Source organism: Neocloeon triangulifer, unplaced genomic scaffold (assembly GCF_031216515.1).
Source record: "Neocloeon triangulifer isolate White Clay Creek 2 clone unplaced genomic scaffold, ASM3121651v1 ptg000012l, whole genome shotgun sequence".
Taxonomy (NCBI): Eukaryota; Metazoa; Arthropoda; class Insecta; order Ephemeroptera; family Baetidae; genus Neocloeon; species Neocloeon triangulifer.
Window position 1 is genome coordinate 5,054,064 of NW_026775554.1, and position 18,032 is coordinate 5,072,095.

Consider the following 18,032-nt stretch of genomic DNA (forward strand, 5'->3'; position numbering starts at 1 on the left):
TCGTGCTGCTGGGGGCGGCCACCCCTCGGAAAAGCTAAATTTATACACAGTCGAGCAGCAAGTTCTGTTCAGTCCATTGGTGGTCTTTCTTTGGCCGCCCCTCCAGAATTCAAATCTCCTCTTAACAGCTAAACATTAATTTAAAACTCTACTCCAACGCAAAAACTTAAGTTTGTTCTAAGATTTGGCAGGGATATGTACACGAACGGTTGTAACTCTACTGTGAGGGGCGTCGCAGCCCCTCGGGCAGTCTCGCGGCAGGTCAGAGGTCAGGGCCGGCAGCGCTTGGAGCGGCGTCATCGGCAGGCAGGAAGAGGGCCGCAGAGCTGGGGGAAAGTGGTCCTGCGGTCACACCAGCGGCCACCTGCGCCTCTGGAGGTGCAAGGCCGTGCGTAGCAAAGTATGGGTCCTCCAGGGCGTCTGCGGCACAAATTCTGCGCTGAGGGTTGAAGACCAACATTTGCTGCAACGGGATGAAGAAAATTGTCAATACCCTCAGCAGAATGCAGTTTCAAAGCCATAATGGCAACGGGATAGTTTGGAGGGTGAGAAGAAAAATTAAAAAATTCAGGAGGAAAATTCCAATGTGATCACTCAAAGAATCATATGAATGTGTGTCATGCGGAGAGTCACAATATAGGTTTCCAAGGACGAGGATTGCAAATTTATGGTCAGAATTTGCGAAACGTAAGTGAAAATTGGAATACAGAGGCACAGAATTGCAGAGAAAGGCACTCTGCATTGCAAACGAGTGAACGTCTGGGTTATCTGCAATTCGCGTGATTTGCGTATGTAAAGCTGACCTGCAGCAGGTGTTTAGCGTCGGGGCACATTTGCGGGACGAGGCTGCTGAGGTCAATGCCGGGCTTTCTGTTGAACGAGCTGTGCGCAATGCTTACGCTCTCGGGCCACTCCTCTTCACTTGGGGTACCGATTACACTGCAGAAAAATAAGATCCAGTTAATATTCATGGACAGGGAAAGTGAGAAATCATTACTGGAAAATGCGTTCGAGCTGGTTGGCTTCCGAGCTGCCGCAGAAGAGGGGTGTGCGGCGGAAGAGCTCGGCCATGATGCAGCCACACGCCCAAACGTCAACAGGGGTGGCGTAGGGAAGGGCTAGTAGAACTTCTGGTGCTCGGTACCAAAGTGTAACCACCTGAAGTTTCAAATGATGGTTGCAAAAATAGGAAGAGGAATTTAAAATTAAATTACCACTGAGGTGAGGCACATGTCTAGGTCATAGGTCTTGGCAAGGCCAAAATCGGCCAATTTGACACGGCCGTCGTCGGCCACCAGAATGTTTTGCGGCTTCAGGTCACGGTGCACTATGCGGTGGCTGTGCAAGAAGTCAACGCCGCACAGAATCTGGAACATTAGGTCACGCACCTTGACCGGGGTCATCGTCTGCCGCTCCAGGTATGCGGACAGGTCTTGGTCCACATGTTCGAAGACAAGGAACAAAGTCAGCTGATGCTCCTTTTCCAGGCGCGGTCCATGGCAGATGTCAAGGAGGCTGCAGAATTGAGAAGATCGTTCATTATTTAAAAGTAATTAACAAAAATTTATAACATAATTTTTCATAACAAATTATTAATATATTTAAAACTATTAGAATAAGTTTATTTATGAATATTTTTTTCGACCAAACTAAAGTTGGACTATTTTATTTGCAAATAATAACGGCAAACATCTCTAGCGATTGTTTTGCGCTCGCAACAGCAGGCAAGCGTTAATTGTCAGAGGGAAGCGTTGGAAAATTCGCGCGCGTGTGTGGGATCGGCGCTGGCAGGGGTCCGTGCCGGTCGAGCGGCGTTCGAGATGAATTCATCGGCCGAACAAAGGGCGGCGGCGAAGCTCAAACGCGAATTCCGCGGCCTTTGTCTCTGCCCGCTGCCAAACCTTCCTGAAGATTTTTATTTTCCGCCGCGGGATCTTTACGGCGGCCGAAAATTGCAGCAAAAAAGTCAAGGCTGCTCGCCGCCGACTTGTTTGCTTTCCGCGAAACTGCAGCGGCCAAGAGTGCAGCAGCGGGGGCAAAAAATCGCATTCGCGGCACGTCCGAAAGCTGAAATCCTTGCGCCGCCGTTGCGGCGAACAACAACTTAACCGCGCGGCGCCTTTTACGGACGCAGCGCAAAAAAGCAGCCAACGCGAGATTCGTCCGGCGGCGCCACGAGGGAGCGCGTGAGAAAGTGTCGAGCCAGGGTGACATCACCGCGCCGGAAGTCGCGGGTCATTCGCGAGCCAAACTACATAAACACGCACACACTATGTTTACTTAGGCGCTCAGACGAGACTCTTTCTGGGAACTTCATAAAAAGACTTATTTGAATTGAATTTCCCTCAAAACCGATCGACTTTTGTATAGTTGTATGAAAATCTTTCTTCACTCTCCTCATCTCGAGACCTTTAATTTGATACCGAACATACCGCAAATTGCTTCAGGTACGCGAGTGACCTTCGCCAGGGTAATCACCCGGCTAAAAAAAACTTGTTTTATGATAACAAGGCTCGCTTCGGGTAATAATAATTGATGCACTTCAAATTAGGTAAAAAAAATATCGCCCTGGATTCAGGGTCACGTTTTTTTTTAATTACCTGACGATGTTGGGGTGATGGTGCTGGTCGATCTGGCGAAGGAGGCCAATCTCCCTGAGCGTGGACATGGGCACTCCGTCCTCGGTCAGCGGCACTCGCACCTTCTTCAGGGCAACGAATTTGCCAGGGTTGTGCAGGTCGCGCGCCTTCCATACGGTTCCGTACGCTCCTGAATAAACAACATTATAACATTAGAAAATGGAGATAAACAAATTCAAAAGGAAATTTTCCACTGACGAGTCGCGGACAAAGAGAATCAGCTTTTCGCTCCGTTTCGATCAAAGCGGTCGCCGCTTCCAGGAAGGATAATAAAAAAATAAAATCAACGCGCAGGTGGTCCCCCCATGCAAATCGCATCATGTTTTCACAACGCCGCTCCACTTTTGATTCGCATCAGAAAATTCAGCATTTTGCTTCAAAGAAAACTTTCAAAAACAGGGTGGACGTTTTATTGAAACACCGGAGCTTAGTTTCTGATTCGATTCGAGAGTTGACTTTGATAAGAAAGGGGCCGAGGGCGTCCGACGGAGGACAGCCCCCGTGGGGGCCTCTGCCAGATGCCGGCCGGCCGGCTGGCAACGCCGCCTATACCGCTTATGAATGAAGCCACTCCGTTCGCCAAATGCCTCAGGAATCCCAGCATTCCGTTCGCAGACCGACAAAACAATCCTCAAGCCTGATATTAGTCAAATGGGCTTAACTTAAAACTCGCATTTACCTTTTCCAAGGAAAGAAATTTAAAATTTTAGCAGCTAAATCAAGCAATATTAAAATAATATTTATTATTTTTTTCCAATTAATTTAATCAACTTTTTAAATTAATAATAAAGATAAAAAATAAAAGTAGATTAAATGAGCAGTTTAGACGGTTGGAAATTATCACAAATCTTTGAATTTTGTTAAATTCATCTCGACGAAGTTCATTTTGCTTAATTTGTTGCATCTAGTTTGTTGTATTGTAATATTGTTACTAAAAAATATCAGACATTAAAAAGGAGAAATTAATATAAGAATTAAATTCAACTGATAAATTAATTGAATGAGATTGATGGTCTCGCAAAATAATATTAAAAAATTATCCCAAATCATTGAAATTTGATTTTTTTTTATAATTTTGCACCTGACAGTATCCATCATGAAAAATTTAAAAAATTATTTTTGCAAATTTGAAAAACTCCGCGCATATATTTGGCCAGCCCCCACCACCTTCCTATCAGCCAATGGGAGATGTGCAACATTGTCTTGAATTTCTTTCCCACAACATTTTCTTTCTTAGAGTATTATAAAGCTCAAGACTGCTTGGGCATCACTTTTTCGCAATTTATCTGCGCTCTTGGCGTCTGGCTGCTGCTGTTGAGGTGAAATTGCAAACCGACAAGACTCTCAGCAAGCAAGCAGCACATGGAGGAAATGACGCGGCGGCAAAAACTGCAGCCGACGGTTGCGGTTCTCACACAGCCTCCCACGTCTCCACATTCCGATCTGGTCCACGCCGCGAGAGCGCCACTCGTTTTATTTGAGAGCAAATTGCCAATAAAAAGTATTTCTTGAGTTAGAAAAGGAAAATAACTACTTTTTGGAAAGCAATCTTGAGGGAGGGTGATCGAAGGTGTGCGAAATTTTTGCACCGCCATGACGACGCTCTTTATATATTCGGGTTATCGAACGACTCGTGTGAGTGTGCGACGAGCAAACAGCACATTTCTGCACGCGCGTGATAAGATAAAGTGGAGAGTGAAAGAATTAAAAGGCCGCACCTTTCTACTTTGGCCACAATTTCCGTACCTGTGCCGATCTGGTGGATCTCCTCGTAGTGGTAGGACGACTCGCGGGTCACGATGCCGCCCACCCCGGCCCTCAGGTCGGGCACCCTGAACGGCGCCGCTGCTGACGAGGTGCCTGCCCCTGCAGGCGAGCTGCCTGTGCCGCCGGGCATCCTTACCAGCTCACCATCTCTGCGAACAATATAGGATATTATAATATAATTAATTTTCATAATGCAAGCACACGGTGTATTTGATTGTTTATCTGTGCACAAATATGAACAATGTATTAATCGATACCTAACACAACTGGGTTTTAATCAGGTTTAAATTTTAACTTAAAAGGCCGATTTCAGGGTATAACTTTGCGTTTGATAAATTGACCCTTATGATTCGCTGAGAAAAGCGTCAGCAACTTTTGATTGATTTACTTCACAATTAATCTATATACCTTGAAAAAGGTGCATATTATATACCCTGGAGGAAATTTTTAGGCAAATTTAATATTAATATATTCAAAGAACCTGATCTTAATCAATAACACCTAATCTAGTCGGTTAATTATTCAGGTTTTCGTTATGAATGATTCGAAAGAAGACGTTTCCTATATACCCTGAAAAAGGTTGAATCCCTAGAAAAATTAATAAACACAGAATTTTCGGAACAGGTTGGACTCGTAAAAACAGCACTTTGGTCAAATTAATGCAGAAAGGGTTCGGCGTGCGCGAGAGTCGAGCGGAATTTGGGCGGCAGGTGGTTTTCAGGTGGCAGGTGCTGCGAACAGGGGCCTCGGAGGCCCGCAAGAGGGGCCTCGCGAGAGGGCAAATATTTGGCGACCGAATGCACCGCACGCAGAGTCGACGGCCTCTCCGATGCACAGCTAGAGATCCGGAGGAATTTTGTAAAAGGCAAACAAACGCACATTTTTTCCGCCGAGCACCTGCTCTCTCACGCGCGCGCCGCGGAATCCACCGGACCATTGATCACCGGGCACACTTTATTAGTCGCGGCCGCTGGCCATTTAAATGCCTCCAGAGTTAATCACCGCGCCTCCGATTTGAGGATAAACGAGAGAAAAGCAAGGATCGATGATTGTTTCACAATTTATGGCTTCATTATTAGGAATTAGGAATTTGTTTGAATAAAGAATGGTAAGATTTTATTATATACTTTTATTCTGAACGAGTCAATGACTCGAATTTTATTATTTAAATTGGTTCGATGTGATCTATGATTAGAAAAATTAAGTCAGAAACTTTTGAAAATAAAATTGATGGGTTTACATGCATGATTAGTGTCATAAAAAATAATATTCGGTATTAATTTATAGAATTAATTTAATTAAGGGTATATAAAAATAGTTTTATTTCATTAGCATTTCGGAAGTTATTTTAACCCAAAAATGAAATTGAAATTAGACCTGAATGATGCAAACAAACTCGTGGGTGGAATTGTACACCAGAAGGTCTCAGGGTTAGACAGACAAGGGGAGCGAATTGAAAGGAGCAGCTGCGGCGGAACCAACTGTTGCTTCGCCTGCCATTTAAAATTTAAAGCCCCTGATGCAGGCCGCATCATTTCATGCAAAACAAAATTATCAGCAACTCTCTCTTATCAGAGAAAAATTAGTGGATAAAAATAAATAAAACAATTTGCTTCTCAAGCTGAAATTTTAGATTCAAGTTAACGGTCCTCGTGCTAAGTCTCAAGAGGGAAAACATTGGCAACGGCGCTTTATGCGGACAAAGCAGCAGGTAAGATAGGGGCGGTATGTGTTATTATTGTTGGAGAGGAAGTTGCTTGAAAACCCCCCAGACTAGCAGCGAAGGGAAGCGCGAGGAGCAGCAGCCGCGGGGGAAACTGACGACCCGCCGCTTCCTGCCACCTTTTTAAAGGGGCCTTTTAACCCAAGCAATACACGTGAAGGGCAAAGTGCACAACTTTTACATCTTCACTGAACTTTTAAACGTTCAAACTTTTCAAATAAAAAAACATTATAGAATCAATTAGAAATTTATGGAATATTTATTTCTAATTGCAACGTTTTTAGCAATTAATGATTTAAAGTATTATTAAAAAAAAAAAAAAAATTAGTGAATTCTTTTCCTTCTAATTCAGTTAAAATAAAAAAAGATGTGTTCAGATTTAAAAAAGTTCAATTCCTTACCCCAGAGTACAGCGAAAAAGGTTCTTTCGGTATCCAAAGGGTTGCTCCGGAGAGATCAACTCAACACGACCGGCACTGAAGAGGCCGCGCAGGGACTGATATCGAGGCAGCTGAGGGCAGAGCAGCTGCAGGGGAACGCGCGTGCCTCTCGCACCTGCCCGCCCCCCGGCCCCCTTGCCGTTCAAAAGTGCCAATGCACTCGTAGATTAATCCGGAGACTTGAACGCCCGACAAACCAATCGAGCAACTAAATTGTGCTATTTAACTCATCGCTCATTATATCATTATTAGATATAATAAATTTTAAAATCCTTTCAATGTTTCTTTGGCAAATTAGATTATAATATTTAGTGGTAATTGCGTCAGACGCATTTAATCGATTTATTTTTATTTTATTTTCAGTCATTGCTGAGCCGGTTTTCACGTCAAAAGCGGGCGAGGCCGCACATCATTTGGAAATTATGCATATTTTGGCGGCGCTCTTTCTTTGCCTTCGTGTCGGCCCGCGGCACACAGTCAGCGGCGCCTCGAGCAACTCATTTCCATCGGCGGTCACGAATGTCGTCCGTCTCTAGAATTCAGGAGGACCACCATGCAAGCAAAACGTTGGTTTCGTTCCGATCAGGAAAAATAACGAAACACGCGCTGCATAATTCGGTAATGTCTCTGTTTCCGATGAGGTGCATGTGCGACGCTATGGAATTCATCCGCTGTATCAGGAAATTGATCGTAAAAAATTCTCTCCATCTCACGCACGCTTGTGCGCATTTTCAATCAATACAAAGGTGTCTTTATGGTTAGTTATTGAAGTTAGAGCTTTTATTCACGCAATAGGAGTGGCAGTTTGCAAAATTTGAACCCGGATTAGAGATCAGCGACCCTGAAAACCTATATTTTGATACCAAACATGACATTGTTGTGATCTAGTTATAAATCGACCTTCCTCAGGGTTCAGGGTGTGTCGCAAAAATTTTCCACAATAAAATGTAAATTTCTTTAAATTTAAAATTTATGACATTCCTAAGCAGACCTTAACAAATAAAACTTTAAAACCATTCATAAGAAGTATTCAGGGTAATGGCAACCTGAGCGAAGGTCGTTTAAAGTAATGAGCTAAATGCTGCATGTTGGGTGTCTATTCATAGGTTTTTTCAGTTGAGGATCACGAATTTCAGATCGATTTATTCATAACTAGCACCCATGCCTTCCTGAACACCATCTTGACACTTTTCAATACCAAAATCTTCCAAGGATCAAACCGGAGAGAATAAAAAACTCGGCGGTCTGTGTGCAATCGGCCCTTGTTGATCGCGCAATGAGAAAAGTGCCGGTCGGTCTCGGGGGCCGCGGGCGGGCGGGCGGTTCGCGGTGCGCAGAATATATGGTTTTCTCTGTTGCTAAGCTCCGCGGCCGTTCGCCGTTTGCCGCCGCGTGCAGAAAGAAAGAGCGAATCTGGCGGGCAGGAATTCGCCTCAAGACAAACCCGCATCTTCTTCTCATTCACCTGCTCTCTTCTAGCTGGAATGCCGGCGCGAGCAATAGACACTCGCGCAAAAAAGAATTAGCCAACAAAAGGGCCGCGCGAGCGATTATCGTCTCGTTCTGCTTTGAGGTCTCTTTTCTCTTTCCCAAGTCGAGAGGAGATTCAAATCGGAACGAAATATTCTTCGGGCCGAGCGATTGATTTTTCGCAACGGGCGCTAATTAAACAGCCGGCGCAATTGTGCATGCGGCCGACGGTCGTGACTCGGGATTTTCGCCGTCCGCTCGTGAGTTGGGCGCATTTTTGTGTTGTGCGCACCTCCTGCTTTTTGCCCGGCCGTCTGGTGCGACCGGCGAATCCGCAGCTGATCTCCTTATTTGTTGCTGCGCGCTATTCAAAAGCCGCATTCCGCACGCGAAATCACACAGAGATCAAAACACGGCTCCGTCGCGGCAACAAAGGCAAAAATTCGCCCATTCATCGCAAAGTTTGCTTTTCAGGAAAAACGTTGGCGCTGCGGAGAGAAAAAAGGAGCGGAATTCGGTAATTTTAAACACACTAAAATTTACAAAAAAACACACTCACACTAACAAATTAATAAAAAATATTTGTAATTCGCAACCACCAGGAAAACGCAAGAAAATCATAGAAAGACGAAAAAATAATGAAATTTGTACCATTTATCAAAGCAAGGAATCTCATGATTGAATAATATGATTTAACAACTCATTAAAATTTCAACAATAGTTATCACAAATGATTAATATTTTCTTAAAAAGACTTTTTGATTTTTGTTCTTAACCTTTTTGCCGTGGGTGGTATATTTAGACATCCTGAGCATAAATTTGCTCCATTGGCTAAGACTAGAATATTCAACCCCTAAATCCTAGATCTGTATAAATGGTGACCGAAGTTCTTATTTATTTGGCCAGGGTAATTCACTTTACCCTTGGCAGAAGAGGGAGCCAGGGTTGTGCCCCAAGATGCTCAGGAGTGTAGGTGGGGATATTGGATGATAAATTTTATTTGAAACAAAAACGTGTTTAACATTCTCAGAAGCACTAAAGAACTAGGGCTTAATAGACACGCAATTATGAGCTCGGAATTTTTAAAGGGACTGATCACAAAAAAAAAAAAATACCTTAGATTTTACATTTTAAAAAAATTATCAAGATCCAGTTAAATATTTCAAGCGTTCTCCTTTTGGGAGATTTTTTTGAACCAATTTTAATAGTGAGCTCCAAAAATTTCAGTTTCTGAAAAATACTAAAATGCCGTTTGTGCCTTTCTTTCACAAGATTTTTTTTTTTATCCAAATAATGTTATTTATGAATGAAAAATAATTATAAAATAATAAATAATATAATTAATTTAAGATACAATTTTAGCTTTAATTTTGTATTTTTTAAATGTATTTAATATTTCTATAAACAAGCAAACATAAAAAAATGCTAAATAAGTATAAATTGTATTAACATGGCTTTTGATAGGGAAACTTGAGAAATCAGTGTCTTTGTTCAAAAACGTTTTTCTTCTTTCAAACTGCGTTAAAATCCTTAACTCAAAGATCTGTCAGGAATTCTAGATGGAATAGATGCATGAAATTCCCAATCAGGTTTTTTCAAAAGTTGTCAGACCTGTAATGTGCATAGCGTCAAGCTAGACGTCTAGAGCATAATTTTTCTCTCAAATAAATTCTTCACTATAATGAAACAACCGCGTCCGGCCACAGTGGGATAGTTAAGCCGCGGTTCTTTGGCTCTGTCTGCGAATCCATCAGGTCGTAAATTTGGCATGGAGTGGCGACCTTCCCTAGCGGCCGCCGAGAATTCGCGCAAATGCAGGACGAGACCGGATGGGCGAAATCAATATTTGGCTGGCGTGATATTTGTGAATGGAGAGTGCGTGGGCCCGAGGTGTGGCCCCGCGCGACCTGCCGAGGAGTGGCTGCGGCTTCATTAGCCAAACCTCGACGTGCCTGCCCGCCCGACTCGCACGATGAATGAGCCTACGCGTTTCCGCCGCCCTTTCCTGCACGCGTTTGCAAAGACCTGAGAACGGGAGCGTCAACATTGTATCTAAGAGGGCACCAAAGGTTTGCAGAAACTAAACAATGAAACTATTTTCAAAAAGGTGCGACCTTTATCAGGTATAACAGGATAACTTTTTAAATTTGGTTTTTAAATGTGTGTGTGTGTGTGTAATAATTTACTTTTGGAGAAATTAATAATAGTCATTAAAAAATGTTTTAAAAGTGGAAAAAAGCTCTTTACCCTGAAGGTATTTATATATACCTTTCAAATATTTCAAGTTTCTCATGAAATATGGTAAATTTATTAAAATGAATCAATTGATAATCATCTTTGATATCACGCGAGAAAAATGTAAAATAATGCAACCGTCCTTCCTTCAGGGTTCTAAACGCCCTGAGGAAGGTACAGGGCAAACACGCTGCATAGAAGTGCTGCTATGTTTGGTGTCTTTTAATGGGTTTTCGCTGTCAGAGAATCCAAATCTGAGGTCGGAAAGCGCGCAGGAATGGCGAGAAGGCCGAAACGAGCTCGTCCCGCACGCAGACATTTAAAAATTAAAGAGCTCTGGAGCTGCTGCCGGAGCGGTCGTAATCGCGAATTGCCTCTGCCCCTCTCGTGCCACGCACTGCCTGCTTATCTCGCGCTCGGTTCGGCCGTCGGCAAAAAATCTCTTTTGCGCCACACATTGCGATTGAGATTAACTTTTCGGATTCGTCTCTGCAGAAATCAACTGGTATAGCATATAGGGGAAGCAACAGGTGGTCGTCGGTCGCATCCGGGCAGGAAGTGGCGGATCGGTTTTTGCAGTCTTCCGACAGATGTTTGTATAAATTTGAAGAGAGGAAAATAAGAATTCAAGACGTGCATGCTGCTGGACCAGCGATTTTTTATTGCGCCCGCGGGTCACAGGCAGATTAGCGTCGATGGTCAGCTCGTTCGAGTTTCCACATTAATTAGTGAATTGGCCGACGGCCCTACTGTTTTGTTTGTTGGTTGATGTGCCCGACGGGACCGAATTTTCCACGAAAACGGAGAACGTAGAGCTAATTAATTGAACGCGAACAATAATTCCACTCGACGGAAGACGACGATTTATGACATGACAAAGCTTCCGAGAATTTCACTTTGGAATTTTTTATGCTGGTTTCTCACCTAAGAAAAAATAATTGTATAAGCTTCAATAGATTGATTGATAGGATGAAAATCAGATTTATTAGCTTTAAATTTAATGAAATAAATCCTCATTAAATGCTTTGAGAAATAAATCTCTCTCGACTTTTATGATCATAAAATGAAAATGAATTTAGAATTTAATTTACTTGCATTGATGCTTTCAGGCATTTCCATCAAATAAGGAGAAAAAAAATTAGAAAATATTTCAAAATGATAAAAAAAAAATAATGGATGTATGTTGAAGGGAGGATCCCTTAACCGTTGAGGCTCTAAGACAAGAGCAAAAACAATGTAAGGCTTAAAATTAATTTCAAAATAATTACTTTCGGAACCAGATTTAACCCTAAACTTCACTGAACAAAAGAGAGGCTACAGATTTGCAAATTTGCTTCTTCTCATCCAATCTGTGTTCGGAAGGCAGTTGGGGTTAATTCTGGCAGACCCTGAGTGCCAACTGGAGCGACCGGCCTTGCGTGACCACGGGGTGGGGGCAGGGGGGCCGGTGGAGGCGGCTGCGGGTGGCATTTGCGTGTGTGGCCATTCATTTGAATACCGTGAGAAAGAATTCGCTCGCCCGTTCTGCGATACCATCTGAGCTGCGGCGGCAGAGAGAGAAGAGAGAGAGAGAGGCCGCCCACTCGCTGAAACCCTTCAGACGCCTCTCTCTCTCTCTTTGCTGCTCTCTTAAGGCAAGAGCGGCGCCCCCCGCGACACATTCGCGAATCCGTTAGCAAGAGCTTTTTGCTCTCGGCCCGGCGTGCCTGACCTTTGTGGCAGGAATGCGCACAAAAAAGCGCACCTTCCTACGGGTGCCTCATCCGCGCAGGCCTGACTCACTCCGGGAAAATTCGCTTACACTTAGCGCGATTTGCACCTCAAATTCGGACTCTCGGAGCTCAAAAACCTTCCAAGGTCGTGTCGCGTGCCACAGATTTCTCAGAAGTGAAAAACAACCTTATTTATCAGGGTATGTTACTTTAAATTCGATTGACCTGTACTTTTTGTTCTTAATATTTTAGACTTTTTAAAAAAATCTGTAAATTTTTTTTATTAAATATTAAAAGAAAACTGACGTTTTAGGGTTAGGGCAGAAAAACATGAATTTTTTTGTGGTGTTGTGTTTGCTCGTGTTGGTAAACATTGGTTGTTCTTATCGGCTTCAAATTGGAAACGCTCCAACGTGGGAATGCTGGCTGGACCTGGAAAAATGTTAATTTGCGGTCCGGCAGCGCAGCTTATCGGCCAGATCGGATGGTGTTGATCCACAATAGTTGTTGATCATAGCCCAACTAGGCCTTCTAAAAGCCGGGCCTTACCAAATATGGCTGCTTTTAATTCTCCATCTCGATCAATGTTAAAAAATAAACACCTCAGTACTCGGCAATTATCACAAATTAAAATTCCAGAGCAGAGAGGGAAATTCAATTGAGCGGTTGACAGACGGCGTTTGCCAGTTGGAGATCGTCGGCCCGCTCGGAGAAGGCTCCGCTTGTTGGGTTAGGATAAGAGAATTCGGGAAGGAGAGGGCTTTTCTCAGAATCGGCCGGCGAGGGGTGCGATAGCGGAGGAATTCTCTCATGGTACAGAGAAGAGCAGCAGGTAAAGAAGAAGAAGAAGAAAAAGAAGAGAGGAAACTTGCTTCTGGCGGGAGGGAGGAGGAGGAATTTGTGATGCTGCGGCTCCACTATTTGAATGGCCGTGCAAAATGGGCTGATGACACGGGCGGCGCAACCAATTAGCGAAAATTTGTAGAGTAAAATATAAACTCCTCAGGCAGTTAGATCGGAGTTAGAAATTTAAACAACGAGTACCATTTTTCAACCGAATTTTTAACCAGTTTCTAAAGGGCAATTTTGATAATTATATGATCCGATATGATTGTAGAAAAGAAGAAAAAATACGAGTTTTGAAAAGTAAATGGAATGTGTTCTTTATTAGTCCCCGTGAAAAGAATTTGGATTAAATTTGTGATATTTGTTCAATTTAATCCATCATTAAAACCCGCTTTTCATTATGATAATTCTAAATCCGGATTGGACTAAAAGGTATAGGGCCGAACCAAATTTGAGGTCCATCTTTAGGATCTGGTAATTTTCGGCGAAGTCGGCCGGCGCCTGTAACTTCCGGCGATAAGATGCTCTCGGCGCATCTTCCCACGCGGTCCTCTCTCTCTCTATCTTGTTCTCCCTCGGTCTCTCGTCTCGCTCGACTCCAATTACCGACGGTGCAGCGAATCGGACGCCCCATTCACGCTCGGCCCGATGAATGGCGACGACGCTGCCGCTGGGTGGCCGCTCGGACGGCGCCGCAGCTTTTTGCGCCGCCGACACCTCAATGGTCCATCGCGAAACGGATGCCACTTCTTGCCAGGCACGGCCAATAACCAATTTCCACAAATCGAGTACCAAGAATTTTTTTATTCACCTTTCGAATAATAGTAGTACATAAAAGTACCAAATAAAAAATATCTGGGCGGATCGAAAGAGCAATTCAATTGCAGAAAAAAAATTGAGAAAAATCTAATGACGCATCTTCAGTGGCATTTTGATAACAATAAGTGATTGTAAATGGAGTTGATAATACTAACATAATTGTAGTTTATATTTTTGACAGAATAAATAGTTATTTAATTGAATCAATTATTTTAAAATTAAAATAATATTTATTTAAAATTTAACATGAATTGTTAAATTTGTAAAGAATTTACAATAAGTAAAAGAGCTTCAACTGAGAAGCTATTAATGATATATAATTTATCAAAAAAATGTTACCTCTCATCTTAAAAGCATCGACTTCACAGGTTGGAAAGTGTGAGTTATTTTTTAGGAATCTCTTTGATCAGTGGAGAGTTACGATTTGATTCCGTAATATTTTATTAGCACTAACTCGTCAATTTTCGATCCGTCGCAGGCATTTGGCGACCGGCCGGTCGAGCCAGGTGGGGTTCGTCGTCTTTTCAGGTCTCAGGTTACGCGCGCGCGGCTCTCGGACGGAAAAAAAGCAATAAATCGGGCTGGGCACGCAAATTCCTCTCAATAATTAGCGGGACTCCTTTGATGCGGCGTCCGATTTCCAATCCGCCGTCTGCCGCCCGTAAAACAGCAAAAAGTATAAACCCGTTTGTTTCCCATCGACCCACGACCATAACTCCAAAATGCGTTTCCAAAATTGGCAAAAATAAAAAAAATAAACTATAAAAAAAACTAATAAAACCAAAGCTATTGCGCCCTGAGAAAGATTCAATTGACCTGACACAATAACAATAATCAATTTATGGATTTTTCTCCTTTTTAGAATGCAAGATTTGTTTAAAAAAAAGTACAATTGGAGATAAAAAGAAATTTTGGAAAAAAATCCTGAGCAATAAAACTAAATTAATTTCACCCTGACAATGAGTAGTCTCAATGACCTGATATAAGCAATTTCTCTCTCGCTAAAAAAAGACTTGTTTTTTTTAATATAGTAAATTATACTGCTGATTGCACATATCTGAACTTACCCTGACGAATAATACCACAGTGATCAAACCCTGAGAAAGGTAGAAACGACCTGAGTATGAGATTTAATAAATTCCTTCGTTTTCTTCAAAATTCAGTATTAAAATGATCAATTTAAGGCAAATTTTTATGTCTGGTCTCACCCTTGGGCCCGGGGAAGATAATTATAAACCAAGACCAATATAAACTTGCACGTTTGAAGAAGTTCAAACCTCATTCCGAACAAAAACTAGATATAAACATGAAATTTTTCCGTTCTGAAATGATAATCTCTGTGTAAGATATTTACCCCTGGACAATTTAAGAAATGTTGACTACTGGATCTGTTTCCGCTAGATCCGAGTTTTAATCGACTCCAACCGGCGTTCATTACTCAAATCCAGGAAAAGGAAAACCCCACACCCGTATCTGCGCAGATATGGAGCAAAAAGAGCAAAAGATTTTGTGGCGCTTGGCTTTCTTTCCTCAATGGGGCTCTGCAAAGGGAGGCGAAACAAAGCGTTTGTGCCGTTTGTGTGTTTTCGGCTGATTTGTCGGCGCAAATTAAGTCGCGAGCCGGCTAATTGGGCTCGGAAGCGGCGGGTGCCGCGCCGACGTGCATGACCAGCCACCGAGAACAACGACGAAAAAGCAAAGTCAGAGACTCTTTGTTTCAAATAGTTTTGGTTCCTCCTCTATTTTTTTTCTTTGCTTTTTGTACGCAGGAAGGCCGAAAAAATAAAGAATTTTGAAGAAAAAAAATATATAAATTCCCGTTTAGGGGGTGGCGTTCCTCCCCCAACGGACCTTTCCGCCGGAGGCAGCCACCTTGAGTATAACAAGAGGTGAACACTATAGGCGAAGAGAAGAATTCCTTCGAGTGAATGGCGCTCGCCCAGATTATGTATTTTCTCTTGAGCATGAGAAAGAAGAAGAAGAAGGTGAACAGGCGGGCGGCCCAAATCAGGGCGGAATTCCTTCGGCAGCCAGCGGCCGACGTCACGCGAACGCAATAAAAAAGCGCTCAGAAAAAATTAAATAAGCGAAAATCGACTTTTTCAACTTTGCCGACAAAATCACGAAGGAATGTCGAACAAATTGTCCAACGTTTTTGATTCAGCAACGAGTTAGACATTTGCAAAAAGAATTATCAATTATGAAAAGTAAAAAAAAAAAGAAAAAAGGGTTGGTTTATTTTGTCAAATTATGTGAGACTTTCTTTCAAAATTGCATAAATTTAAGAAACAATAAATTTGTAAAATATAAATAATAGTGATAAAAGTTCATTATTAATAAAATTGCATATTGCTTTGAAAGAGTTAAATCTTACCCAATTAAAATACTTCCATTTCAACGTCTTTTGATAATTATTTTATAATATTATTAAATATGCTTATTTTTCCCAACAAAATTCCAAAAGAGTCATTATAAATTTATTTTTTTAATCACCTTTTCGGGAAAAAGTTAGTGAGGAAGTTTGAAGCATGCAAGGCACTTTTGCATTTGAATTTTATTTTTGCGAAAACAAACTGCATTTTTGGTGATAGCAAGTCGGTTCGGCGGAAAGCGGGCAGTTTGCCAAAATAATTTGCAAGCGCCGAGAGTGCGACGCAACGCAGCACACAAAATGGCCGGTGTCGGTCGGCCCCACGTCTTTTCCGAGTGTCCGTCGGCCGATTTTCGTCACCGAATTGCAAAAACTGACCGACGACAACCACATGTTTGTTCTCCCCAAGTGTTTTAAACTCGCTCGGTCAAGTGTCAACATCGAGAAACGATGGACAAATAATAATAAAATAAAAAAACACGTAAATTTTTGTAATAATTTCTTAAATTGGTTTATTTTTCATTAATTAAAAGAATGAAAATTAAATGAAAATTTGAAATTAATTTTTAAAGTTTACATTTTGAAAAAAAAAGTCTGGTGTAAATTGGACTTTTGCCTCACTGTCAAGTCATGAAATGAATGTAAACCAATTTAATGATTGTTACTGACCCGCATGGCTACAATTTCTAGGGTTGTTAAAGCACCCCCTTAGCGACAGCACAGCCTTTTTCCATCACCAAATCTATTTGTCGTGACGTCACCGACCAGACTGTTCGCCAAGTTGTCGGGGCCACGTGGGGTCGGCAGGGGCCCAACTGAGATTGAACCCTTGCGAGAAACGAACAGACAATTCGTAGCAAATTTTCCATTTTCCAAAACTCTTTCCATTATTCGGAACCCTAAAAATTCTAATTTTATAAACTAGAGGGAAATGAAAATTTCTAGAAACTCCACGCTTTTTATTTACATACACTCGTACAGACAAATCGTTGGCGAATCCTTTCCAAAATACGCAACACGATGACAGAAAGAATTTTCCGTCAAAATTGTCCCCATTGAGCAGCGATGCGAACCATTTTGGTTTCGTGAAAGATTTAAATGCCGGCTGGACGAACACGTGTTTGTGCGTGAATCGCGGCGCAAACACGGCCGCGAATCGAAAAAAAGTCTGTCATTCGATCGTCAACGAAGTGACGTTTCGATTAGAGCGATTCGGCCAAGAAATCGACTAAACTGAGGCGAGAACTCACATTTTTCGGCATCACCTGGGCTGCTCGCGCGGCTCCTGCTAGCTGCTGTTGCGCTGGTGGCTGCGACTCGAATGAGTTGAAATCAAGCTGCTCAACAGGCTGCGATGAATGGCATTCCACTCTCAGCTGATCCCCTCTCTCCTCGGCAACCTGCCCGGTTCCCAAAAAGTACCAAAATCTGAAATTTTTGTCATACTTCAGAAACATAAACCTACAACATCTAATAAAATGTTTTGAAATTTAAAAAAATAATTTGAAGTATATTTTTTCAGGAATTGTTATGTACTATTTTTTTTTTTTTTTAAATAATACTTTTGCCATTTTTTTCAATACTTCTGAATTTAAGGAATTTTTATTTATTTATTTTCTTAATCGATTAAATAGCCTATTCTCCTTAAAATGAGCCGAGCTTTTTGCTTACATTGCCGGTTGCCTAACTAGCTTTTGGCGAGCGGCTTGCTCTGTGTGTGCGATTTCCATTCCCACGGCCCACTTTGCGTGGCCCGCGGCTCCTTCGCTCGTCTCGTAACGACCTCGCGCGCAGACCGCTCGCGATCTTTCGCCGCCGCCGCCGACCGACAGCATTGTTGCTAATCATGCGATGATTTCATTCCTAGAAAGGCTGCGCCCGCCGCTTTAATTGTGGACAGTAAAACACCCACCTCAAGCGCCACCGGCCAAAATCCAGACCAAAATGATAAGAATTCCACTCCAACTTTTACTTCTGCCGCTTTCTTCCGACTGCCCATTGTTGAATTTT

At 42.4% G+C, this 18,032-nt stretch overlaps 1 protein-coding gene across 2 annotated transcripts; it reads right to left on the minus strand.

Annotated features, from left to right (window-relative positions):
• Positions 1-27: 27 nt before the first annotated feature.
• LOC132196915 (cyclin-dependent kinase 4) lies at positions 28-18,032 on the minus strand. 2 transcript variants are annotated; one of them, XM_059619862.1, is made up of 8 exons: positions 17,694-18,032; positions 17,273-17,450; positions 4,386-4,555; positions 2,601-2,769; positions 1,215-1,515; positions 998-1,158; positions 804-939; positions 28-463 (listed from the first exon to the last, which is right to left on the minus strand). In XM_059619862.1, exons 3-8 carry the CDS (start codon positions 4,534-4,536, stop codon positions 263-265), a joined length of 1,119 nt encoding a protein of 372 aa, XP_059475845.1. In that variant the 5' UTR covers positions 4,537-4,555; positions 17,273-17,450; positions 17,694-18,032; the 3' UTR covers positions 28-262. The 2 variants fall into 2 exon arrangements, with proteins under 2 accessions (XP_059475845.1, XP_059475846.1); XM_059619863.1 differs by lacking the exons at positions 17,273-17,450; positions 17,694-18,032 and adding an exon at positions 6,531-6,732.